Source organism: Antennarius striatus, chromosome 18 (assembly GCF_040054535.1).
Source record: "Antennarius striatus isolate MH-2024 chromosome 18, ASM4005453v1, whole genome shotgun sequence".
NCBI classification, from domain to species: Eukaryota; Metazoa; Chordata; class Actinopteri; order Lophiiformes; family Antennariidae; genus Antennarius; species Antennarius striatus.
This window is the reverse complement of record NC_090793.1, coordinates 8,178,607-8,206,482: the sequence shown is the minus strand read 5'-3', so window position 1 is coordinate 8,206,482 and position 27,876 is coordinate 8,178,607. Positions and strand designations below refer to the sequence as shown.

General features: G+C 44.1%; 1 protein-coding gene across 3 annotated transcripts; it reads right to left on the bottom strand.

Annotated features, from left to right (window-relative positions):
- Positions 1–402: 402 nt before the first annotated feature.
- Positions 403–27,350, bottom strand: camsap2b (calmodulin regulated spectrin-associated protein family, member 2b). 3 transcript variants are annotated; one of them, XM_068340649.1, is made up of 22 exons: positions 26,860–27,350; positions 21,938–22,197; positions 17,802–17,981; positions 17,198–17,284; positions 14,305–14,446; positions 13,183–13,322; positions 8,828–8,918; positions 8,618–8,710; positions 7,778–7,850; positions 7,396–7,674; positions 6,579–7,308; positions 6,336–6,482; positions 6,024–6,255; positions 5,714–5,897; positions 4,888–5,626; positions 4,131–4,267; positions 3,805–4,019; positions 3,625–3,724; positions 3,107–3,172; positions 2,495–2,610; positions 2,290–2,408; positions 403–2,213 (listed from the first exon to the last, which is right to left on the bottom strand). In XM_068340649.1, the coding sequence occupies exons 1-22, from the start codon at positions 26,996–26,998 to the stop codon at positions 1,914–1,916; spliced, it is 4,569 nt and encodes a 1,522-aa protein (XP_068196750.1). In that variant the 5' UTR covers positions 26,999–27,350; the 3' UTR covers positions 403–1,913. The 3 variants fall into 3 exon arrangements, with proteins under 3 accessions (XP_068196750.1, XP_068196751.1, XP_068196753.1); XM_068340650.1 differs by lacking the exon at positions 3,107–3,172 and having other exon boundaries at positions 26,860–27,349; XM_068340652.1 differs by lacking the exons at positions 14,305–14,446; positions 17,198–17,284; positions 17,802–17,981; positions 21,938–22,197; positions 26,860–27,350 and adding an exon at positions 13,451–13,847.
- Between the last annotated feature and the right edge of the window lie 526 nt (positions 27,351–27,876).

Sequence of the window (27,876 nt, the reverse complement as noted above, 5' to 3'; positions counted from 1 at the left end):
CGAAAAAGGATCTCAAAAATATATTGAAATTGCCTCTGTTAAAATTGTTAACAGACTGATGGAGGACAGGCAGTGAGTTATATTCTCCTGTATTAAATACCTGAGGGATAAAATGATCGCAGCACCTGTAGAAAACTATTGTTTGGACATTTGAAGTTGAAAAATGACCAAATTCCCATAAATAAGTTCCCTTATTTAAAACAGTGTACGGTAAGATCACTAGATGTCTATCGATGGTATTGGTTTCAGCCTGTATGGCAGCAGCAATTATATTTACCTCCTGTTTGTTCATTCAGGACGATGTTATTTTCACACAATCAAGACCAGGATGTGACCTGAAGTAGTGTTGATGGCTGGCATTTTAATAAACTCAAGGGAATAGAAAAAAAAACAACAACAACAAACAGTTGAACGCATTTAATAAATTGAACATAAAATGAATTTCGTATAACATGAGTGTCTCATTATACTTAATGGCTTCCATACCACACCACAATAAAACCTCATCTATGCTTGACAAACCTCGACTCATCGGCTGCACTTTGCTTCCTTCATCTGCACTCCTTCATTAGTGCACATCTCCAACAGTTGGATGTCATTACAAAAAATAGTTCTGTATGCCAAAATATATCTGTACAGTGTCAACACATAGCAAACAGAACACATGGAAAAAGTCAACATAAGATAACACACATGACAGTCCTGGTGTGGAAACCAGTCTGGGCGGGATCTTGTAGTTTGATCTCTGATTAATTCATTTATTTACATTGTGGGAATTCAAGATGTAACAGTTAAGACAATGTGCATGTTAACATGGAATGTTTAATTCCAACACGATCAATATGACTATTTAAAATGACTTAAATTGCACAAACTGATGTGAGATTTCCATTTATCCTACTACTGATGATAGTTTTTTTTACTGATCACACTTTTTGCATTAGTAACACAATGAAAGGCCCCAAAACGACAACATACTGATACGCACACTCGAAGTTAGAAAAGCTACAACACAGATGGATCTGCCATGTGCCATCATATACAAATTAAATGCACATACAGTTTGTCTCTGAATAAAATATAAGAAGCCTTTCAAAAGATGTTCAAAGTATTATCAAATGAAATAAATTAAAATTCTATTGCAGCTGAGTCCTAGAATTGTCGGGTGGTACTCCATTTGCACAGATATGTCATCATCATCACATCCAAAGGTGTTTAAATCAATGCACTGGACTTGTAGAGACTTCATTGGAAGAAGAAACTTTCTACAAGTCAAGCAGATTGATTTAAACAAATTTTGGATATTTTCCTCACAATTCTTGGCACTTCACTCGACATGCATGAGTCTATCAGTCATATGTAAAACAAATAAAATGCCTTTAGGCTGCTAAACTCTGAAAAAAACTGCTGCCTTGAACTGATCACAGATCAGACAGGCCATCCTTTAAACAACCCTGGATTTAAGGGTGAGTGGAACAATCAATCTCCAGATCTGTGAGTACAACAAATTCTCCTGCATCACAACAGACTTTTTTTTCAACAGGCGATGACAAAATGACACCAAACACTCACAGCGGCTCCATTTGACACAAAACAAGCATAAGGCCACACATGATCAACTTATAGAGACCAAATAGCCTCTTTCAGAGGCAAGACATTCACGGCTTCAGTGGTGCAACGAGGTAAGGCATCGGTTCACCTCTTGTTTTTTTTGGCACATGAGAACATTGATACACATGCTGACAAGTGCACACTTGTACCCCATTAAAGCAGTCCAAAGTGTAACAACACCGTCTGTGAGGCCTTTGTGTGTTCTACATTCCAGTTGTGAGTTCTTACAGTGGGAAAAAGTGTCCTTTTAATGATACAGTAAAATTCTTCTGAACTGTCCCGATGTGTGTCGCCATCTGGCATCACTTTGGCTGTACTTTTTTGGGCGTCCCCTGCTTCTTCGTTTGCCACAGATGACTGGCGATGGTGATGGCGTCCACACTTGCAGACATGGTTTTGGCTGGGATCTGGCTGAACTGCTTCCTGTCTGAGTTGTACTTGTACAAGCCCTCGATCATTTTGGTGGTGATGTTCTTTGGACCGATGCCAGCCAGTCTGGTGATGTCGTCTGTCTCTGGGCAGTACGTGTACACAGACCTGAACTGGCATCCAGAGTCACGGAACAAAACCAGGAAGCTATTGGCTTCGGATTTCTCCATTTCCTGCACAGAGAAAATGTAATATTTAGTGCTGAATGTAATTTAATGTGGGAATATAAAAGCATATGGCTAAACATACATCAAGTATCTTGTTCTTCTGCCCTTCATTGACTTTTCCAGCGAGGCAGCAGTGAGCCAGGGCATTCTGGATGATGTGCTTGTTGGACTTGGCACTCGGCTCCTTGTATAGTTTTGGTCCTGTGTAGAGTAAACACATGCATGAGACTGCAAAAAAAGAAGAAGGATATAATGCTTTATTAGAAGGGTGCAGATATGTGTTGTACCTGTGTACTCAGTGTTGGAGGGAGTGGATGAGGTGGTGGAATCATTTTCCCAATCCTTGTCTCCGTTTCGACTACCAGTCGAGGGACATGAGGAAAAACCTTCTGCAGAGTCGGGCCTGGAGATGATCACATTAAAACCGATGAATGAAAACCCACACACAAAATGTAACGTTAAAGCATTGTGGTTTAAATGGACAGGCACACAGATGTACTACAATAAGATCAGATGCAAGCGCTGCCTGTTGTCTCGCATCACATCAGTCTGATGAAGCTGGGCGTTGCAGGACGCAGAGGCTTGTTCAGCCGAGCAAAGCAGCGCCTCTCTGCTGTCATTACAGCCACGATGAGAGATGAGCTCGAGCAGTTGGGCGGCAAACGGCCAAGATGGTGGTGAAATTCAGAAGAGCCAACACAGAGAAGAGAGCGAAGAGCACAACGATACAAAAGAACGAGAACTGAAGCAGAAAGATCTCAGCGACATGGATGGAATAAAATGAGGCAGTGGAATATGTTTTTCTGCATTTCCCTGCTGACTGTCAGAAGAAAATCGAATGAATGCAAGATGAAGTTTACATGGAGGCTCATGTGTGGTGTTACGGGATCATTACAAACCTTCCCTTTCTTTCTTTAGGAGAGCTCAGAAAGAACGGGACATGGGCAGAAGCTACTTTATTGGCCCTGAGGTATTGCAGACAAAATAAAAAGCAGGAAGAGAGGCATAAAGAAGAATCAAGAAGAGGAGCGCAAGAACAAACCTTCATGATCTCAATACACCGTGTTATATAAAAGAGACTAAACTCCACAAGTGGATGGCAGTATTTGAAAAAAGTTGTGGACTTTGTGGTTTTATATCAACTAAAAGAACTTGGATTAAAAAGAAGAATCACTCAGAAAGCTGCAGCTCACTTTCCTCATTATTATAAGACATAAACAATATATTTTCTATATTTTAGAACACAGCACACTTTAAACTGTTTCAGTCACAAAATACTATGTGATGAAAACTGTAGCCTCACTATGAAGTACTCTTATAGGTACTGAGGATCCCAGTACGTCCCCACACGTCATTCTTCAAATCACATTTGTGATGTGTCAAAACAGTCAGACTCCAACCAGAGGCCAGGTCTTACATGTTGCTCTTCCTGCTGTTTGGATGGTCTTTGTCGTGGTCGGCCAGATTAAGGGACGCCAAAGAAGCACTTGATACAGAAAAGCCTCGAGGACGCACCCCTGCAATGCACCAAACAGGACAGGGTCAGCAGGGATCCGTGGAGACCACGCAGTGGGCGTGAAATTTGTACATTGCTCACCTGTGGCTCTCACAGGGGGGGTGCACGACTCTAACACGTCCCTGTGGATGGACTTGGGCCGTGGTTTCTTCTTGAGGCTTCCAGATCGGGGCTTGATGACCTCATCCATGTCCACCATCAGCTTCAGCTGCTTCTTCCTCAAATACTCGTTCCTGATGTATTCCCTCCGTGCCTTGTCTTCATCCTTTTTCTGCTGCTCCTCCTCAGCTTTCAACCTGGAGGATGAGATCCACGTCAAGATTTATTGTATCCCTGCAGACAAACGTAACTAGCTGTTGTATGTTGCTAGAACTTGATAATAGACAGGTAGAAATAGCTGCACAGACCGTGCAGCTTCCTTCTTCTGCTCCTGGTCCTGGTCCTGCTGCTGCTTCCGCTCCTGCGCCTCCTTCTCTCTCCTCAACCTTTTCTCCAGCAGAGCAGCTTTCTTTACTGCCATGTCCTCTTCCCCTTTCACATCATCCTGATGTTTATTGGGTGGGAAACACAAAGCAACGTCAGGTTATGTAAAAATATCCCGAGTCTATCTTTATTTCACTCGTAGTCAGCAGCAGTAATGATCTGATGATGTGAACGAGATACTTGAAATGAACAATACCTTCTTTATACAGATGGGCTTTTATAAAAGGTTTTTAAACACAGTTTCTTGTGTGAAATAAACATGTAGCCTTTTTAGAACCTGACCCTAAAAAAACTAAAAAAACAGAATCGAGAATAGCTAATAACTGGAAATGAAATGCAGGATAAGGATTAGAATCACAACCCTTTAGTCCAAATGATACCAAATCCCAGCCAACACGATGACTTTTGTAGATTAGTTTTGAGCAAATGTGGTAAATGTTGAGAAACACTCTGACAACGTTAAAGAAAGAGGGTTAAAACTCACGTATCAAAATTAAATGGGTTCTGTTGTTTCACCATTCTGCAGTCAACCTTGAAACCAGGCAATCAACCAAGCAACAAACCACCCACCCTCCCACCCACCCATTCCACCAATCAACCACTAATGTTTATATAGACCAAGACAGTAAAATGTCTTATGTGACACATTATTGTATTAAAACTTCTGTAACTCAGGTTCACCTTGAAGAAGAATCCACAGCACATCTTTTGATCCTCCCCACAAGTGTCTCCTGCTGTCTCTCCCTCCATCTCCCCCTCCCTGGTTATCACATGACCATCAAGTGGCGCTGCTAGAGGCTTCAGCCTAGACAGAGGCACCTCCACCAGGTCTCTTCTGTCTGGGGAGTCCGTCTTTACCCAGCTGGCTTTGGGCCCTTGGATCTCAGCCACCGGTTGGCACAACACCTCTGATGACCTCACTTGCTTTGTGTTGCCCATCAACAGAGTCTGCTCTGCCTGTTTTCTTTCCTCCTCTTTCTCTTTTCCTTTCTCAATGGCTGTCTGTTTAGAAGGTTGAGGAGTGCCAGCACTCTCCTTCACCACCGTGTCTTCTTTTGGGTTTTCTGTGTTGTCCTTCGCCACTTGAATCTTGCTCGCCACTAAGCCGTCATCATGGCCCAAGTAGTCAAACGAGCTGAGCTGGGTTTGGCTTGAGGTGAACCGCCTTAGTCTGGGTAGACTATCCACCGAGGTGGGGGTGTTGAGCATTCGACTGAAAGGCGTCACTTTTAGATCAGTTGGCCTCGGCGTCCGAGGGGTCCTGGCATGGAAAGAGGCTGGCCGCCGCTTGATGCCGGAAGGAGAATGTTTGGGAGCACGGGAGGAGCCGGAAGAAGACAGGATGGGGGATAAAGATCCAACCGATCCTCGACCCGATCCCCGACCTGTTACGCTGCTGCTACGCAACTCACGGAGCTGCCTGTATCGGAACAGTGACATGAGGCAGTGTGAGTGTTTTCAGGGATGATGGTAGGATGATGCTTTTTTTCATATATCCTAATGATACCTGTGTGGAGACGGGGCAGGAGGAGGAATGACCCAAGCTTGTTGCTGCTGCTCCCTCATGGCCATGATCTTCTCCTGTTGCTGGGACAAACGCTGCATCTCCGTCTGCAGGAAGCCCAACGACGTGTTCAGTCTCTCGATGGAGCGGGTATAGTCTGCTAAGTTGATCTCTCCTGGGGTCACACCTGTATCACCACATGAAAAACATCACACACAATTCCTAAGTATTGCATAAAACACATGTTAAAGAAATCATCCTCCTCCTCCTGGCATCATCCTGCTGGTCTTGTGGTCGAACTGCCTTTACTTGCCTCCACCATCCTCACAAGGGGATTTGGGCGCTGCTCCATCTGGTTTGCACCTCTCTGTCCGCTCCATGCTGCCCTGGTTTGTTTCCTTGGAGAGCGTGAGTGGTTCTGGAGATGGTGTTTCTCCTGCTCCTGACATGGGGCTGATGGGACCGGTGACTCCTTTTCTTCTCACTACATTCAGAAAGGCAGTCCTGCCCATCTTCTGACGATGACGGGTGAAAGCCGCTTCCACCTGATGTGTGAAAAGAACGACATAGTGTAAAGAGGAACCCGATATAATAGATAATGTTTGTTGTTTTAATATCTGTTTACCTTCTTCTTCTGGGCTTCAATGGCTCTCCGTTTCTCCTCCAGCTTCATCCTCAGCTGAATCATCTCTGAGGCTATCAAGCTAGAGGGGTCTCGGAGGGAAGGTGTGACTGGAGAACGAGGTGTGATTGGCAGAGGAGGTGTGGAGATCTAGAAACACAAAGATCATTCACATTGACTCCAAATTGTTTTTCTAGAATAAGTTCAAATCATATGGAGGAAGGAGGGATATAAAAGAAAACCAGCCTGAGAAGAGACGTTTTTTGTCAGGTGTGTATAAGGAACATTTAGATCTGAACTGTCTGGTGTGGTTCCTCCACTGCTCCTTCCCTCCAACTTCCTGAATTTCTGCTCTGCAAAGCTTGTCATCCGGACCACACCCCCCCCAGATCCCGCAGAGGACGAGGCGGGGCTGGCTGTGTGGGACCTGGGGATTGTGGGTGCTGAGCTGGGACAGGGGCTACTCCTTTCACCGCCATCTCCCCACTCACCATCCTGGTTTGCATTACCAGCCCCGTTAGGTCCATCATCTCTACTTCGTTCCCTCGTCTGCCGGTCAGACAGAGGGCAGGATCGGGTCATAGCCTCGCAATCTGGGTCCATATCTGAATAGTCTCTCAGAGAGGACGAGTCCTCATCCAAGCTCTGGATGTCCTCTGTCCTCACATGGATACCGGTGTCAAATTCGTCAGTGGACACAGAGTTTGGGTCGAGGTCATTAGGCCGAGCCTTAGCTGAAGCTGGGTCATCTCCTTGGCCCTGGGCCCCTGGGGGGTCTGGAGGCTCCGCTCCATGAAGAAAAAACCCACTGTCTCCACCCCCCAAGCCCAGGCTAGCGTGGGGCCTTTCAGTGTCGTGGATAATCTTTAGGGCCTCCTCAATGCTCGGAGGAGTTGACGGGCTGATGGGGCCACTCTGGTTGCCATGGTGATTGTTCGGGCTGTGGTTGCCATCTGTGAGGAATCCATTGGAGTACCTAGTGACAGTATATTTAAAGAGTCATTAAAAAGCTCAAGGAGTCTAGTGTTTAAAGGTTATACCACGAGGCGTCTCTGGACATCACCTGCTTTGGTTCTTAACGGAGAACGTGTTGCTCCTCCCCAGGGGTCTGTGGGATGTAAAGTCCTCATCCTCCCGTATGTGTCTGCTCTGTCCGTTTACACTGACAGGCAGGAGGGAGGGAGGGCACTTGACGTCCCCTCGAGGAGCAAAGTGAACTTTGAACCCGAGGTCGTTGCTGCTGGCGGAGCGAGTTATTCCTGAGAAGGAGGGAGCTTCACAGGGAGGCACAATAGGGTCTCCATCCAGAGGGATCTCAAAGGAGATTCCCTGAGAGGACAAACTAAGGAAATTAGGTAAAGATATAGTTAATAAACAAGCAAACGTTTTGGGGTCAGCAAAATCCATCTTCTCTAGTAGGACAACAGTAGGGTTTAGGTACCAACCGCTTTTCTTTGGGCCATGTCCCAGCGCTGCCATCCACATAAGACATGGAGTTGGACCTCTTTATTTGTCCTTCTGAAGACACAGGCAAGACTGAGTTACCTTCTTAATGTCACTAGTCAGTAACTCCTGTCCTCCTGTTCTTTTATTCTGCATTAGAGTTATCCTACATACATTTATTATAAGGGGCTCAAATGAGCACAAGAGCTGCTGCATGCCTGCAAATTAACCACTAGAGGGCGTCTGGTTTTAAATCAAACATCCACACATTCTTTCACAGATCTGTACTCAGGTTGATACCTAACTTTAACAATCATGTCTATACTTCAAGCACCAAAACAGAAATTCATAATAGGAGAATATTGAGAAATACAGGTATTACTCATTATACGTTTCTAGTTGGTTCCAGGAGATACAGCATAAGTCGAAAAACAACGCAAGTCGAATGAACTAGGCTAAACCAAAAATAACCATTTCCAGTTCTGCACTGTACTTTATTTAGGAATGCATTTTCAATAATATATGGTTAATGTAAATCTATTTTAAGCTTAGAAACAAAGAAATGTTATTTTTTAATACATTACAGTAAAGAAACAAACAAAAATGTATTAATACAATTTGGTGACATTTACCATACATCACAGACGCTTCATTTATGAAAGAATGATAAACTAAAATCCCTGTTAAAAAGGTTATGAAACAAACACAGGAATTAGAATTATTTATAAATCAAGTTTTATTTTTCCATTTTTTAAATTTTTTTTTAAAGCAACATATAATTGAGAACAACGTAACGACGTAAGCCGAGGTACACCTGTATGAAAGACAGAGCAGATACTAACCCTCTGCAGGGACGCTCTCTGGGCTCTCAGGTCTGTCTGCATATCCTTGTTTGACTGGACTGGACACAGGAGCCATTTTTCTACTGGATGATACTGTGGAAGGAAACATGCAATAAATGTTCAATATTCACCTGCGACCTTTATATATTTATTGAGCATGTCCAACAATACAGTTCTGGTATTTCTGGTGTTAGTATGAGGTCATCGTACCGTTTGGATCGAAGACTCTGGGCTGCACAAATGAAGGTTTTACCACTTCAAACCACCAGAAAAGCTCAGCCATAAACACCAGGTAATTACTCTGTAAGACCACACACACACACACAGACACACAGACACACAGACACACACACACACACACACACACACACACACACACACACACACACACACACACACACACACACACACACACATTAATTCCTGTACAGTAGTACATAGAGATATGAGCTGCTCGACATACAATTTTTTTGACATACAGGCCACCTCTCTGTCAATATTTCTGTTCGACACACGAGCAAAATCCGAGATACGAGCCATGCTTCGGGACACCACCTCTAGTTGGTGGATGGATACAAAATCAACTGGGACCGGATCTCATTCTTTCCCACATTTGGCGGATGGATACATCAGCTAAGACCGCATCTCATTCTTTCCCACGTTGTTGGACGGATAAAACGTCAGCTGACACCGTATCTTGTTCTGTCCCACATGTTGGCAGATGGATACATCATCTGAGACTGGATCTCATTCTCTTTCATGGAATAAAGATGTCGCTTGTGTGTTCTCATGACTTTTCATACTTAATTACTGTTTACGTGACTTGTATTTAATTGCATTGGTCCTCTGCAAAATAATCATGTTTATTGGTTCATAGTATAGGGCGTTTTGGGCTCTTCTACAAGCCTGGAATGGATTAAACCAATTTAAATGGGGAAATGTTGTTTGACCTACGAGCTAAGTCATGTTACGGATTAAACTTATCTTGTGGTTGTAATGTACTTGGCATTACTGTAATAAGCACATCTGTCCCTTTGCAGTCAGGACTCTAGATGATTCACAGTATTATTCACCTGTTTGACAGATCAGTGAGGTCATGGGCAGCCAGCTGTTGCTAAGTAACAACATGAGAAATGTGTGTGCATGTGTGTGAAGAACAGGATAGGTTTCATTGTCTGAGTGCTCTAATCTCACATGCCATACTCCATATAGGAAGTTTCTGGGTTGAGTTTAAACATGTCACGATGCACAGAGCAGTAAGGCTGAGGCGAATATTAAAGCGAAATGCTTTCAAGTTAGAGACAGAGAGTCTCTGGAGGCTAGTAAACTTTTGTTTAATACACAGACACACCAGATTAAATGTCTGGATACCTCCTAGCTGGGTGAGACTTTGAGACTTTGTTTTCTATAAACAGGAATGGTTGACAGAAAATGAAAATTTCCCATCGCGCTGTCTGACAGGCAAACGGCAACTCAAATTTCAGTCACAGTTGACGCATGCAGGTGTTGTGTCTGTTTTTGTTTCAATACAAATACTGCATAAAATAGAGAAATTGTAAAAAATCATGAACATGCTTGAGCAGGCTATAGCTGTCCTCTGCTGTGTGTGAGGACACACACAGTACAAGAACCAGCTACAGCAGTTAGACAGCAGACTGGACTGGCCGTCCAACATGGACTGTATCTACAGGAATGGGCAGAATAGGATGTGCTTCCTAAGGAGACTGGCCTCCTTCAGCATCTACTCAGCATCTGCTCTTGCATGTTCTACCAGTCCAGGGGTCTGCAACCTGCGGCTCCGGAGCCGCATGCGGCTCTTTAGTGCCTCCCTTGTGGCTCCCTGGACATTAATCACAAAATAAAAAAATAATACTTAACAGAAAAAAATAGATATTCTACTTATAGCTAAAAATCTTTAAAAAAACAAAACTTATTGTTGTAATTTTCCTACGCTTTACTACATTACCATAGTTATCGTGTTGTTTAAAAATTTAGTCAGGCTCCTTTTAGTACAGCTCAGATGCACTGTGTGGTCCTAGGCAGTTGTTGCCCTGGCTTTAGAAAGCAGTGGTGATTGGTTGGCAGCACAGTGGGCGGGTGGTGAGTGATGTGACATGAATCCTGACCAATCGGGTGAGACTCCCAGTATCTCTAGCCACCTGAGGGCAGGTCTACCCGGGTCTACTCCTTGCCGTCAGCCGCGGCTCTACCACTCTGTCGTGGAGGACTGTTGGACTGCGTCAGGTTGGGAGAGAGAGTCACAAGAATTCCACATTCTATTTAATAAAGGAAGCAGCGCTGCGGCCATTCAGCATAGTATGAGTTCATACAGATTAGACGGGAATTGAAAGTTGCGCTAATCATGTTAGCCTCCCTAATCGTGCTAGCTGCGCTAGTGAGACTGGTCTGGTCTGGTCACGTGAATCGCTCCAGCCATGCCGGCTGCTAATTGACTGTTAATAATAGCGACGTGAATACTGTAGTTATTTATCATTAATCCAGAAAAGTGTGTTCCTGTTTGGGTTTGTTCAGCCTTATTATGTGTAATATTATGTATGTATGGTCTGTCTGCGGGGCAGGTTTTTCTGGTAGGGGGTGAAATTGGGACCAGAGAAGCGCCGGTGAACTGCAAAAGAGTTGTTCATGAAATTATGGTCTGTCATGCTGCAAGTTACTGATTAAATGCCAGAAATCAGCTGTTCCCTGTGTGGTGACCGGAGTTACTCTCTGACCGGAGTTACCACTGTGGATAAGGTGGTTCCAACACACACACAGTCCCCCCGATTATATATCTCCCATAGGTGGTGATTACACGAAGGACTCATTAAAATAATGAAAACAAAACAATACAGAAAGTTAGACCTGCTTCTCTCTGCAAAGACAGTGAAGGAAAGAAGACGCAACATCACCAATCAGCAAATCTAGGACATTAATTCAACTCCTTCATTATCAATTAAACGTGAGGAGTCATGCGATGTGATCGCTAGTGAACAGACAGGCTGTTGTGCAGGTATGTAAACATGGAAAATAATGCATGCATGAAAAATAATGAATCTCATTATGCATTAACTATGACTAGTTAATCAATTTGATAGTAGGCTAATGTAGCTAATATAGACACTTAGAGCTTGTGTTGCCTTCATATAAAGTGTATAATTTTTTGCGGCTCCCGACAGGTTTGATTTTAGTTTTTTTGGTTCAATTTGGCTCTTTGAACCTTTAAGGTTGCCGACCCCTGTACCGGTCCATAGTAACCAGTGTGCCGTCATACACCATTGAGTGTTGGGTTGGTGGTACCAGGAAAGTGATGTGGAACGCCTTAACAGACTGATCCCTAGAACGGGTTCAGTGGCCGGACAGAGCCTGGACTTTGTGGAGACAGTTCTGAAAAGTAGGACCATGTCCAAAGTCAGGGCTATCATGAGGAACACCAGCCACCCCCTACACACCACCTTCTCCCAGCAGAGGAGCTCCTTCACTGGTAGACTGCTGTCGCACAGCTCCTCCACAGAGAAGCTGAGGTCCTCCTTTGTGCCCCACAATGAATCATTCAGGATGAGGGGGTGGAGGCGAAGATGTCGGGGATGAATGGGGGAAGGAGTTAGCTTGTGTTGTGCTACAGTGTGGTGGAACCAGGGTGTTCATGATCTAATTGGGACAATGATGTGTCTGACAATGTAAGAGGGAAGAGTCTTGACCACCATGTGGGCTCCTGCTGAACTCTTCTTTTTGTCTGTCTGTCTGTCTTTCCGTCCATCCGTCCGAACTCAGTCAGTCTTAGCAAACGTCACGCTAAAGCACACGGACACACACTAGTTAACATTCATTGGCCAGCGGGTCTGTGGTCAACTGGCTGTGTTCCAGTCTCTCTAACTGCTCCTCATGACCATTTCTCTCTCTCTCCTCCTTTCTTTTGCGTTCTTGTCCAACTGCAGAACAATACAGTCAACACACAGTCTCTATAAACAATGAAGTGACAGAGGGAGGACGACAAAAGTGAGTGTGAAAAACATCTGTTGTGTGGCTGTGGAGAATGGAAAGACCCGGTCAACCCGGACTGTGACTTGAATCCAAATGTTCCTACCCACGCACACAATTCTACCCACACAGTCTCTGCTGCCTCTAATGTCTGCACGACACGAAGATAATCTAAAATCTGCCATCGTGACCAAGTGAATCTACGGCTGTGCCGTGTCTGTTTGTTATCTGCTCAATTCAGAAGGGATGTGGACGGAGGGGAAAACAAGAGCGGCAGGCAGAAATAGGGTGAGGACTCCTTGGAGGAAAATCTGTCTTGTCTGGGAGAGACGGAGGGATATTAGGCCTGCAGTGTCTGCTCTGGAAAAGCACACACACTGGCTTCCTCACACACATTCACTAGGAAAGTTTTCATCACATGACTCAACCCTAGCCTTCTTTGGAATTCCCAGCACAGACTTTATTCATCACTGAAACACTTTCTCCTTCACGGTTAAGTCGATTCAATCCATGAAAAAACAGCACCATCCATCCATCCATCCATCCATCCATCCATCCATCCAACATGCATTTAAACGCCTCCCTACCTTTATGGATGCGTGTGCATAGAGCATGTCCTCCAGGCTGAAGTGGCAGCAGTGGTTTAGATTGTTCCTGCAGAACTCCTGCACCAGCTGGAGGTTGTACAGACTATCAGCCAAAGACATGGTCTCCTTGAGGCAGATATCTGCTCCGCCAGGGGAGGGGTTCGCACACGAGGGGAGGCGCAATAGCAAAGGCCAAGCAGGAAGGCGAGGAAAAGATAAGAAATAGTTTACGTTTAAAAAAAGAACATTTGTGAGGACAATTACTCACCTCTCCTTCAGTGTATGAGCCAGAATTTTAACCACCAAAAAACCTTGACACGATTTCTCCATCTTTGATTCCTTTAAACTGAATCGTCAGGATTTGAAAGTCATGACGCTGGTGTCGGGATGTCCCATGTACGTGTACATATTTGATGAGATCAGACCAAACAAACAAACATAACGTCATGGAGTCTAACATCTGGCCCAGAAAGTCTAACATCTGGCCCACATGTGTGTGAGCTCTCTGCGAACTACATTCAATCCCATGAGCGTCAGAGCTGTTTATCTTTGAAACAGCAGCTCCTCTAACGGTTCTCTGCGACACGCTCCTCATAACCAATCACAGCCCAGCCAAAAGACTTTTTAGAAATGAGACGAAACAAGTCATTCTTTCTCTTTGTGTCTTACTCAGTCATTATGTCCACCCTGAAAACACTCTAGTCTCATATTACTGACAACATTAAACAGCATTTATATTTTACATGGAACCACAGGAAGTCCATACAGGATCTCTTGTCTTTTTTAGAGTTATAATTTAAGACCATCCTGTTTGAAACTATAACACATTTCCCACCCTGTAAGCATTCCTTGCTACTTGAAAAGAGGTTGTGTTTTCACCTGCGTACATTTATTTGGTTGGTGGTTTGTCAGAATGATTATGCAAAAAACTAATGAATGGATTTCCAGAAAACTTTAAGGATGGGTCCTGGGACGGTCACAATGGTTTTCTCATTATATAACATATATTCCTATTTCTACCCATGTATAACTGAAATGATTTTGGCCTACTTTTTTTTTTTTTTGGAAGAATTACATTTAATAGTGGGTGTGGTCAGTGAGATCAGGTAAGTGTAGTCTCACCTTCCAGCCTGATGACCTGTGAGCAGTAGAAGTGCAGCAGGACGGTCAGAGCACAGCCGTCTGTGTTGTCCTTCAGCAAGTTCTCCACCAGGGGGAGCGATGGAGCGCTTCTCTGTAGGGAAAGCTCTTTCCTGTAGCGAGCCTGAAACCATGGCAACAGCACAAAGACATCATCAACACTACATGTGGATATTTTGTGCAGATGCTGCATGAATCAGAGCCCAATGACCATCACAATAACTGATTCTTTAGACTTTCTAGTAAACATATTGCCCTTAAATAATTTCATTAGGGGTTTTAAAATGAGTCAAGCATTTCATTATCGGTGACTGCTCTATGTGACTGTTGCTCACATGATGATTAAAGCCTTGATGGATTAATTCTCTGAAACACGATTCCGGCAGATAAGTGGACTGACAGTGAATAGGTGATTGCAATCTGTAGAGCTACGATGCTATCACAGCTAAAGTCAAAGTCATCCTACAGAAAACAGCCTGTTCATGGAACCACTGTCACTCCTTCATTGAGGGCACCGTTCTGTATAAAACTTTCAGAGGTTTAATGAAGGGTTGTTGTATCGCTGATAAAGTAAGTGTAGTAAAACATCCGCTAGCAGTTAGCGGCTAACTGGCACTGTTCTGTCCACGCAAAAAATAAAGCCAAGTAGGGAAGGGTCAATGTTTTTCTTCTCTATGTTGCATTGAAGGGAACCCCTTAAATATGTCGATCAGAACATGCGATAATTTCGTCTTCTATTTTCTTTATGCATCCAATTAATAATTGATTCATGTCTAACTTCTTCACGCGCGAACACAAACAAAAACACACAAGAAGACAAAAAAACCCCAAAACCTCATCAGTCATAAGACCGGAGTCAAATATTTTTCACACGGTTGCAGAATGGATTAGATTTACGGAGGAGTGTCTTGCGTTCATCCATTAGAGAGTGTGTTTGCAGAGACTTATGTGTGTGTGCATGTGTTAAATTCTCTTCTCAAGTGTGTCTTAAAATACACTGAACAGACTTCTGTTGAAAAGGAGGTGTGTGATGAAACACACAGGAGGAAACCAGCTGACTGTTTACTGATCCCTTCATGTTTCTGATTGCATGGTTCTTGGTCGACACGGTCTGATGGATCGGTTTTGTACTGAGATTCATGAACCCCTCCAGATGATTCCTGTGACGTTTGGTAACCCTCAAACTTTTCACCATCCAATACTAATCAAATTCTCACCTTAGCTGTACTTGCACTTTGGCGCTAATGCAAAATATTGTAGCTTTCTCAAAATGGTTTACCGCCATGCTTCAGATCCCCATCTGAGCTTGTTGTCACATTTAGCTCAGAGCTTCCCTCTGACCAAGTTAACAGTATTGGTAGTATGGCTGACTCCAGATAAGTTAACACACTAGTTAGCTGATGGTATCTTTAATTCTGTGACAGTAACAATTATTTTTTATATTTTAATGCCTGTTTATCTCTGAGTTAGAAATGTACTGTAGGAAGTTGCAACAATTCCCATTTTGCCACAGAGCAACAATATTCATTTTTCCATCTTTTAACTGTCACCTTGGCGGCATCACAAACACAAACCCGCGGCGAAGGTTGCGACCTGATAAGGCTTCGTACTAAAGCTTAATGCCCAAGTAAGTAAAGAGGGTGGTAACTGACTGCCCCAGTTTGCCCCACTGAACTAACTCGTTGTGTCATTTGGACCTTACATGACTGCAGCAATAGAACATTGTCTATCTGTCACAGGCTCTTTTTCTACAGCTGACAAAGTTCCCTGGTGTCATTTTTCCCAATCCCCCCTTTTCTCCTCATTTTTCTGTCACGCTTTATCCTCTCACCCTCCAGCCCACATCTTTCTTTGTCTCTTCTGTCAGCAGTGTTGTGACTCTCGCTAGCCTTTCTCTGCAGCTGGTTTGAGACTGACCTTATCTGTTCCTCTGGTTTTGCATGGTTCAGTGTCGACGAGTTACACTGCTGGATATGTGGTCACATATCATGTAGAAATAACTAAAATAAAGAACCTAAGTATGAGATGCACAACTTTAAAAGTCATATGAGAAATTTCAAATAAATTCTGTAAAGGATGTATCTATTTACTGACAGACCACAGCTTATTTATCTCCCCAATATAGACCCTCTACTGTTCCCAGTAGCAACAGAACTCATGGAAGTCGTTGCACCATGAGATAGTAGAATTAAACTAGCACCACTATTGCCCCTGTTCTCTCTATCTCTCTCCCTCCTTCTCCTGTTCTCTCTCTCAGGCCTTTGTGTGGTGGATCATCGGCAATCGGCTACTTCTGTCTGCTTCCGTGGCTGGCGCAATCAAAAGCTGTACAATGGTTCTGTTTCACCATCCAGTAGGGGAGTCTGGTTTCGTCTCATTTGGTTCTGCTGTGGTTTTTGGGTTTTGGCAGGGCAATCTTACACTGTCATTGTTTTGAGAACAATGACTTAGGCACTGTTTGGTCTGTCCTCAGAGTGGTGGATCCTCGGCAATTGGTGACCTCTGTGTGCTTCATCGGCTGGTGGTGACTCACTGTACTGGATGGATCAGCGTGCCTTTGTCATACATTTATTATTGTTATTGTCATTGTTATTATTATTGTGTTGTTAATCTGTACATGCGGTATCTATTGCTTTGTCTGTCCACTCCTGGAAGAGGGGTTCCTCCTCTGCAGTCTTCCTGAGGTTTCTCCCATCCATTTTTTCCCCTGTTGAAAGGGTTTTGGGGGGAGTTGTTCCTTATACGTCCATGTGCAGATTGTAAACCCCTTTGAGACATTGTTTGTGAATCTGGGCTATATAAGAATGAATAAACTTGAAACTATCTTGGTTTAATACTCTAGGTTGAAAAGTTGTGTGTGTGTTTGTGTTTTTACTTTCTGAGCGACTGCATTTCCCTCCTGGATCGAAGCTTCCCTCAGCTTTCTTTCTCGGATGAGGATGTTCCTCAGGTGTTCATTTACCTGGAGAGAGAGAGGAAGACAAAGAGAGTTAGAGAGAGAGTCAGTGTGTGGGTGTGTGTGTGTGTGTGTGTGTGTGTGTGTGTGTGTGCGTGCGTGCGTGCGTGCGTGCGTGCGCGTGCGAGAGAGAGAGAGAGAGAGAGAGAGAGAGAGAGAGAGAGAGAGAGAGAGAGAGAGAGAGAGAGAGATATGAAGGTCAAATTTCACCACACGGGAGACTGAATGGTGAGTCTGTGCTGGAGAAAGGAGAGACTTTAAAGAGAGGACAAAAGACCTCGAACATCAGAAGAAAACTTTTCTCCACAGTCGACTGGAACATTTCCTCTCAAAGAAAAGCATCACTTCAAACAATTACAGCTCTTCTGATTAAAAGCTGCACAAACAGCGATGTAATATTTCCACCTGAGGGGCTGCATCAACCAAAAACAACCATGCATCTGAGCAGGTTTACATCTGCCTGGACATTCAATGGATGTGGGTGGGGTCTATTATTAGAGGCTCAGTGACGATGTGTGGTTACCTTGTTGATCCAGGTGATGATTGCATCCTCAGTGTCGTAGGGAAGGTCCTGGATGTGTCCATCGCTGTACGGGGGTTCGGCAGAGGAGCATCTGTTGATGCAGAACATCACCCTTTCCACGCTCACCATCTCCACGGTGTACGCCATCATCAGCGTATCAATGAGCGCCAGGTGCGAATTCTGTGGAGATACAAGGCAGGATTGGAAAGACTGGCTTTTACTCGTTCATTCGTTCCCTCAAAAGTCAGACTGCAAAATTTTAAATGACATTTCACTTTCACCCAGCAAACAGAACCAGCTACTGTGAAGCAAAATGAAGTGAGATGGGAGCAATCAGTAATCCCTTGTTACTCACGGTTAATGCATTCCAGGACCTCCCGCAATAAAACTAAATTCCGTGACATAGCTACTATTTATTTTATTATTTAGGGTCATTTAAACGTTCATGAACCCTCTCCATGACATTAGACCACCTTATATCTGTATTACCTTTTCCCACACCCTTTTTGATAGTTTAAAGCGCTTTTAATAATTTCTTTAATACACGCTGTCAGCCAATAGCATGCATGTACTGTATCATGTGACTACCTACTAAAAATCTAAAATGTAGTGAAGCTGTGGATCTTGAAGCGTGAACAAGCGAGGGATTACCGTAGTCCAGAAAGTGGCTTAAACGCTTTTGATCAGGTGCAGCAGGGTGATTCAAATTACATCCATCAAGAACTCAGAATCTATTCATTAATCTCCAGATATGGTAAGGTACCTGAGAACATGCTGACTCCAACCAATGAAGTTTTGAGGATAACAGGAAGTTGCTGGGACTTTTTCCTGACCAAACTTTCTGTCTCCTTGTCACTCCTTTGGCCTAATCCCTGGTTTACCAGCCATTGACACCTATACAAAGCCTGACATTCTCCTGACCTTTCTAGTCTCGTACCAGACCGGCCAGACCTGCCCTTCCCTTTCCTGTCACACCACAGGTCCACTCAAAAACATCAGTGTTCACACACGTCATGCAACTTACTCACTGCTTACCCCAGCGTCAATGTGCGAGTTCAACCTAACTGAACAAACAAGGTCACGCGCTCCCTAATGCAGAAGCAGGCACAAACATGCATTCAGGCCTTGTGGGAGCTCCTACTGTCAGGCACAGGCCTCTATTCATAACCGCAGAGCCTTATGTAATAGCCAGCATGACCAAACTGTTCCCAAAGGAACCAACAGCCTACCCAGAGAACCTGCTACCGCTACGTCATCACCGCATGTTCTACTGCTGGCCTAAACACAAAACATGGCTCTTAGAAAAACATAGGAATCATAGCACAGACACTCAGCCGTCACCTGACATCAACAAATTTACCTGCTGATTCTTTATCATTTAATCAGATTTGATTCATTAATAAGAAAAACCCAACCAGCACCTCCAGCTAGTGACTCATCTGAGTATGCAAACTGTTTGCTGACTGTTTATACCACAAGGACAAAGCTGTTGATGCATGGGTCTGATACTGAACTGTCTGTGGAATAGTCTGGTAACTGTTTTTGGAGTCTTGCAACTTCAGGATATTGTCAGATATTTGACATTTCATGCATTCTCCTCTGGTTAACAGCTGGACCAACGGTATCTGATGTTGTTTCTCCAACTGCTGCTATGTACCACCAGTGACAATCTGAACTACTGCATGCAAAGAAATTCATGTTTATTACCCAAAACTGCATGAAAAATAACGAGTAAAGACGTGAAAATTGTGATTTTCATAAGGTGTGCATTAATAACAAACCAAACCAGACAAGCTATTTTATTTAGCTGCATTATTGCCTCATTTGCTTGTTCAACAAGTGAAGGTCAGGTTCCTGTTCTAAGCTAAACATCTTGATAGTTAAATGACCCTGAAGACTTTGAGTCTTTTAATGTGATTGGTTGGGTAGAGAATGGAATGCAGCCCTATGAAGCCACAAGAAAGTGTCAACAGTAGGCCGGTCCCAAGCTCGGATAAATGCAGCGGGTTGTGTGTGTGTGTGTGTGTGTGTGCACATGACTGACAGAAAAAGCTTCCATATCTAGACTGTTCTCACATCCAGTACTGTTGACACTACAACATGGAATTAAGCATGTCCTGTCCAATATCTCTTGACAAAGACCTTCAGGATTGTGTGTGTGTGTGTGTGTGTGTGTGTGTGTGTGTGTGTGTGTGTGTGTGTGTGTGTGTGTGTGTGTGTGTGTGTGTGTGTGTGTGTGTGTGTGTGTGTGTGTGTGTATGTGTGTGTGTGTCTGTGTGTGCGTGCACAGACAAGTTTAACGCCCTCACCGGTGACAGACCTTATATGGCTGTGGAAACGCCACAGACTGGTCATAAAGAGCTGCAGCGCACTCATGCACATTTTATAGCAGCAGTCATCCTCACTGGTGTGTGTGGCCGCACGAGTGTGTGTTAATAAGAATTGTAAATCTGAGTGAACAGGTAATAGAAGTCACAAGGGTGTGTGTGTGTGTGTGTGTGTGTGTGTGTGTGTGTGTGTGTGTGTGTGTGCGCGCGGCACTAGTGTTTTTAGTGTGCATCTTCACACGTGCATGTCTGGCCTTAGGGTTTACAACCCATCATACAAATTGGCGCATCCAGAAAATCTGACAACATTCAGCACAAATCTTTTGCACCAAGGGACACGCCCATCTGCACATGCTAACAGCGTCGTGTTAGCATGTGCAAGAGCTACGAGTGAAAGGTGTGTGTGTGGGGGGGGGGGGTTGTACAACGACTCTGGTTTGTGCACGAGACAGGGTTTGATTCAGACAACCCCCACACCACCACCACCTTCTGTGCAGCAATAGTGCAAATTCACAGCTTCCCGCCTCCTCCTCCTCTACACACACTCAAACCTCCCCTCACTCCCGATAAATGTCGGACCTTTTCCACTTCTTTCTCTGCCAAAGACATAATCCTGCACCCCTTTCCTCTCCCCTCTTCCCAAATGTTCCATAACTTCCTCATGTCTCTGGTTTCCATTTGTCCTCTCCCAGTTTTCCATGCTCACCCTTTCCTCTCTTGCTCTACGTTCCTGCTTCTTTCTCCATGACATCCATATGGTAGCTTTTGACTACAACCCTCTCCACCTTCCCTCCCTCCTTACCCCCCCCTCCCTTTTTCTCTATCCATCCAGACAGATCCAGCCTTGCTCCACCTGCTCATCCCTCACGAGTTATTCCTCTGCTGCACAGACTTTGGAAAACCATGAGGTCATCATTTTCTCTGCAGATACACCCTAACCTAAAACGTAGCATGATTGAAATTAACCTGCTGAGTCCACACACACACACACACACACACACACACACACACAGACACACACACACACACACACACACACACACACACACACACACACACACACACACACACACACACACACACGCACACGCACACACTGCTTGTCTGAACCAATTAATTAACTTCAGAAGGGCACAGAGCATCATTATGAATGGGCAGGTTAACTAATTCCCCAGATGTGTGTTACGCTGATGAAGGTCACGGTGCCGCCGGGCTACAGACTCCATTTATCTACCATTGCTCTCCGGCTCCTACTAGACAGAAGCGAAGATGCAAAAAGATGTCCATGACAGGGATTGAGAGATGGAGGCAGAGCATGAAAGACGAATAAAGAAACCGTAGGACAGAGGGTGAGACAGAACGAGAGTCGCGGAGGGAGGGAGGGAGGGAGGGATGGAGCATGCACTGCAATGCAGACACCTTTTGGCGTCAGCAAAAGCACCCGGTCTCCATCCATGTGTGTGTTAGCAGTATGTGTGACGGTCCTCTCAAAAGGGAGCAAACAAACCGATTCAACAAACTGAGATAAATGATTTATTAATGGTGAACTGAGAAACAAAATAAGCTTGTGTGACAATCCTGTTGATCACCAACTGAATGTCTGTTGGACTAAAAAACACCAATAAAACATGTTCTTTTGGACTGGATTCATTTTCAGACATATTTCCTCTATTTCAAAGATGGCTATTCATCTTTTTTGAGGGGGACCATTCCCTAAATATCCTGTGTGGTCAGGCTTGACTGATTTTTCATCATAAAAAAGAAGAACTCTTCCTCTCCAGAAACAATCTGTTCACAGCCTCCACTCACCATTTGTATGGGCGTGCTGGTGAGGTCTCTCTCGGTGACCAGTCGGTCTTGGTCGGTGACATACAGGCCTTTCTGAGCCAGGGCCTGGATGACGGCGTTGTGTCCCAGCAAAGGTTTGACGGCATCGCTGCGAAGGATCAGGCTCCCTGCCCGGCAGTAGAGCTCTGCAGACTGGAGCAGGCAGACCACCGGGGGCTTCAGGTGTTCCTGGTTGTACTGGTCCCGGTACAGGGGCTCGGCCAGCTCCTCTGGGACAGCATCTGAGCACAGAGAGAGAGAACAGACGGTTGAAAAGGGTTCTAAAACACCAACTGTCAGTAGGGAAGCTATGGAAGCAATAAAAAATCTACACTATTACTCTTTCTATATTCTGCTGCTTTTATTGTTGTTGCTATGGTTTCACAGTCACTACATGGCAATATCGAGATGAAAGCTTCTTGCACAACCCAGAAAAGATGGAGAATGCCACAAAACCACCTGAGCATCATGGTTAAAGAAAAAACGAGCACATTTTCACTTGCAGTTGAATAACTTTTACAGCTAATAAAAAAAAATTTCTGAATTTGGTGACCCTACACTAAGAAGAAAGACAGTGAATATTTTTATCACTATAAACACAAAATTTGTACTGCTGAGTTGCCACCATGAAACTGGTGAAATCAAACTAGTGAATAACTGAATATTTCTCCACATTAAATATCTCTCCACATAAAAATCCTCAATAAATTGTAAGAAATATGCACATGTTCAGTATAATTGCCATAGTAACACCAAAAGTAGCCCACTGATGTGTGGAAGGATTTTCAATACATTTTTGTTCAATATGTTTTCAGCTTTGCACTTTGCAGAAGATTCCTGAGCACTCATCTAAAAACCACCAGCACATAGAGACCAATGTTATTATCATCACTCCTTGTGTAACATGCTGCAGCATAAAGACGGGGTTGCTTATTTACTGTTATTGATCTAGGAAGTTTTAATCTGTAAATATTTCTCTGCTGTTTAATTACTGCCATGAAATTCAGAGATCATTAAGGTGGCTTTTAGAAGCAAAGACAAATACTTCCATGACAGCAAAACCACAAAGCAGAGATGCTAAACACGGGGAGTGAGGACACCCTGTTTAAAATCCAGATGTCACACCATGAATCTTGCTCACAGGTCCAAATCAAATTGATTTATTAATTGACTGGAGGTAATCAAACACTTATCCAGACCGTCTTTCCCCATGTGAACCTGTGCATGAATCTACGCCGTCTGTTTACAAAGCAGTAAATGTCATCTGATGAAAACAGCTGCGCACACGGCGGCATTATAAGAGCCCTTCACTCGTCTTCTGCCTTCCTGTCTCCACCACTCTGTTGTTGTAACTCATCGATCTATCATTCAGTGATATATGTATTACATCGCTGTCCTACATGTGTGACTTCATTCGTTCCCACCTGTAGGAGTGTGTATTTTATTCTACTCCAGTTTGAGTGTGTATTACTAGCGTGTGGGGTCATTTCCTGTCTGAGTCATATGGATGAAACAAAGGATTTTATCTTAAAGGTACAGCTTTCAGCCGCCTGTTCTTCAATCCCAAGTTACAACCCTGTACCAGCAGCAGAGGAGGATAATAAAATCAAACTTTAAACTTCAGGCGCAGGCAAAACCCATTAAGCGTGTGATGAAACCTCAGCAGTTTTCCACTGGCTGTGGTAAATGAAACCCCCCTCATCCTCCGTAACGGGTGATGAAAAGAGGTATTTAAAGCAACAGGCAGATGCTCAACCACATAAGCATGTTCTGAATAACAAACCCTCCTGTGTCTAGTCACAACTATTAAATCAATCTAATGCTTGACGCTGATGGCGAAGTACGTCAGCAATTTGGCCTCTGAGACGACGAGTTTCCTAACAAAGACAAAAAGATTTCCCCTCAGATACTTTTAATTTACACTTGAAAAGTGTTGTTGACTTTCAAAGCTTCGATGTTAATAAAGTCACTTATCAAAGATCAGGAGGCTACAATAGCACAGACAGCAAATTTTTCTGGAGTCGATGAAAATCTGCCCCGTCAACTAAAACCCTCTCCTTTGTGTTAGCTATCAAAGAGGAAACTGACAGGAAGTAGCTGCCACAGGAAGTCCAGGCATGGACAAGACTGCTCCCCATGAGACCTCCAGGATCAGAACTTGACATGCACAATATCACGGACAGCACAGTCCATCTTTACTAGCTGCTCTTGTTGGAGTCATCCTGCTGTCTACATTTCCGCATTTTGTGGACGAAAATGACTGAGAATCTGAAGAAACTGTAAAGCTGAGGGTCAGGAAACCAAAACAATAAGCTGAAAAGAGCTAAAATGTCTTTACTTTACTACAACAACAACAAAAAAGTTACTAAAATACAAGCTATAAAAACTTAACTGAAGGGAAATGTGGGTTAATAATAGTGGGATTATCTATATGTACAGTTCCAGATTGTAAATATTTGTAAGTACAGAACAATCTGCAGTTTAATAGTCCTATGGGTGGATTCTGTACAACTGGCGACATGTAAGCAAAACCTCATCACACACTCCTGTTTAATGTAAATGCACCAACTATATGAACAAAAACATTAAACTAACGCGCAAGATGCATTTTTGAATGCTGACATGTTGTTTCATTTTAGTCTTCATGTCTTGCCCAATGACTCACGGACTGGAGAGACTAGGATCAAACCACTAACAACCAATCCTCTTTCTGCATCTATTTATTATTGGGTATCTAATTTTGTCCCACCTACCCTTTGGGTTTCCTTTGGTTTGTAGATCAACAACAATCTCCCTGAAGAGAAGAAGAGAAACAAAGTCTAGACTAGACGAGGGCTCAGAGGAACCACTGATGGGCTCCGTCAACACCAGCATCACCATCAGGGTCTCCAAGATGAAATGTATCTACAAACTCTTTGGTTTTACTTTCTCCAAAGAAGAAATGATGGATGTAACTACATCTGGACAGCTTGAGAAGCAGTGCATGAAACAACACATTCATCACTGATATATTGGGTGAGTTGGGTGATGGTTTTCTACTGTTGGCCCCCCAGTCTTGGATTGCCCCTGGACGAGAAAGGATGCTCTACCTTAATTAAGACAGAGCATCCTTGCCTTAAGTAAGTATGCCTTACTTAAGGCACTTCACTAAAAATTAAGTCCCTTAATTTTATAATCTCTCAACAGCCTTAAGATCTAATTCTAGGTTTAGCCAGCGGACCTCCATCGGATGGCCTGAGGGACCTGATTGGTTTCTAAAAAGTCAGCAGGTCAGAGATGGACTGAGGAACCAACCCACTTAGAGCTTTATAGACCTCTAATGGCACTTTGAAGGCGATTGTGTATTGAACTGGGAGCCAGCAAAGTGATTAGGTTAGCCTAACCCTGTAGAGGAACACATGAACCAGATTCACAGTCTTCCTGCCCCTCACAGTCAAAAGTGATAATTCTACTTCAACGTTTCACGTGATCGGTCCTCCCTGAAGTGTCGGCACAAACTTCTAACTGGTGAGAAAGTTGTTCCATCTGAGCGTCGTTGCTCATCTGAACTAGGCCAAGCAGGGCTCAGAGGACTGCTTATGAATCGGGCCACAGTTCTCCAGCTAAAACCGTGTCACCGGAGGGATGATAAAAAAAATAAAAAAAACAGCAGCAGCCACGGGTCTTGTTGATCTATAAGTGTCTTCCTCACATGCTGCTCGTCTCTAACTTGTACTTCGTGCCCCCCCCCCCCACTCTGTTGAATTAATGGGAGAGAACCATCTGTCCGATTCCAGGTTTGATCCGGGTGCTGCAGATAAAACTTTCATCAGAAGCTGAGGTCTCGGGAGAGAACGGGTTGAAAGGAGTCTTGGTGAGGTTAGGCTGCCGGAGCAGCTCTCAGACCACATTGAGAAAAGAGACCAGAGCTCAGATTCCTATGAATAATGATATTTTATGGAGAAACATGCCAAATATTCCCTGTTTTTAGCTGCAGAAATATGAGGATGTGTTTTTCCTTTGTCTTATGTGACAGAGGATTGAACAAATGTGGAGCTTAAACTGACAATTGTTTGAAAAAAACCTTCTTATGACCTCTTACAAGCAGACGGACAGACAGATGGAGCAACCATTTGATTGGATGTTAGATGTGCATGTCAGCACTTTTCTTAGATTGTGTTCTCTCATTCTGTGCTGGAATGTTTACACGCTGAGTGTTTGCACACTTCACTTCAGAAAACATTCTTAGACGCCGATGACGGACCAATTAACTGACAAAGGACTTATAAAGCATTCAGTTCCTTATGTGTGACAATCAGCCATGTAGCGGCTCAGACTGATCAGGCTACATCATGAGTTTCCGCAGAGGCAAGTAGTAAGTATTTGCGGCACAACAGGTCGAATCATTGAGACATGAGCCGCAAGGTCAGGAGGTTGACCTTTGAACTCCAGTTAGAGACTGTAGAGTAAAAACACTCGACCTATAGAGTGGTTTGAACTCCAACTGCCTAAAAGTTGAGTTGCTCTCACCTAACCTCTTGACCTGTGGAACAGTCCAATCAGGTGTTGTTGAGGATCTTCATCTATCCCAATCTTTCGTTGTCCTGACATGTCGCTTATATAAAATTCAGCATATAAGCACAAATTCACTAAAAACCAGTGAAATTGATGATATATAACTTTGTATTTGTGTTGTTCTGTGTGATTGTGGACATCTTTACAGTTCCAAATATTCTGGAGTCAAGTTTCTCTTTCTAATTACAGTGTGGGGACATTGGCAACCACTCTAGATGGGTAACTTTCTGTTCCATGTTGCTGTGCAGCCCAACTCAACGTGGGTAAGTTTACCTCACTCCACTCTGATCTTACAATATTTCCCTCTGATCTAATCCAGAGATTGAGGAGGATTCGGAGGCAACACCTACCCGAGCCGAACGCCTTGGCCACCAGCCACGTCAGGCTGCAGGATATCTTGGCCCTGGTGAAGTCGTAGTGGTCGAAGCTCTTGATGGCAGGGACGATGAAGGTCCGTCTGGTGCCTCTGTCATCATCCACATCCCCCATCGTGAGCGGTCTATGCGCTGCAGCTGGAGGGTCTGTCGGGCTCAGGAGCTCCTCCTGACTGCGGATGACATCCCATCCAGAGGAATTCACTGCAGCAACGGCCTTGATGACTGGAGAGCACGATTCAAGAAAAAGGGGGCGCTCCGCCTAGATGAGCGTCATCCTCCAGTCTCAGTACAGATTCCTGACCGCACAATTTAGGAACGGGATTGAAGGAGAGTCCCCGACGTTTTTATCCTCAGACCGGCCGACATGACGGAGCTGCTGGGCGGCGGAGGATGGTCCGACACCGGCGGACGGTTTCACACGTTAACTAACGGCGGTGTTCGGTCTGTGTTCTCCCTCCCTTCTCTTACCGCTCTCTCTCTCTCTCTCTCTCTCTCTCCCTCTCCCCCTCTCCCTCTCTCTCCCTCTCTCTCTCTCTCTCCCTCTCTCTCCCTCTCTCTCCCTCTCTCTCTCTCTCTCTCTCTCTCTCTCTCTCTCTCTCTCCCTCTCTCTCTCTCTCTCTCGGCTTCTCTGCGCTTTTCCTGCCGCACCGATCGGAAGAGGGAGCGTAGTGCGCATGCGCGGTCCACCCACCCCGATCCTCTCAGTCTGTTCAAGAACTACAAACCGAGGGTGGAGTTCAGTATTTCTCATGCTCTTACCGACGACTGGAAAATACATTAATAAAAAGCAAGACAGAAAAAACACCGTTATGCTATTTCCACGGTCCGGTGGATCCATTTTTTGTGTGTGATCTTTTGGTTTTGCAATATATTTTACTGCAAACTTACACAGATTTGTAATATTAGATAAGTAATGTTAGTGCATAATTAATTTGATTACTGACTTACTGAATCTTATAAAATTCAGAACTTTCTTTTAGCGCTGCATTA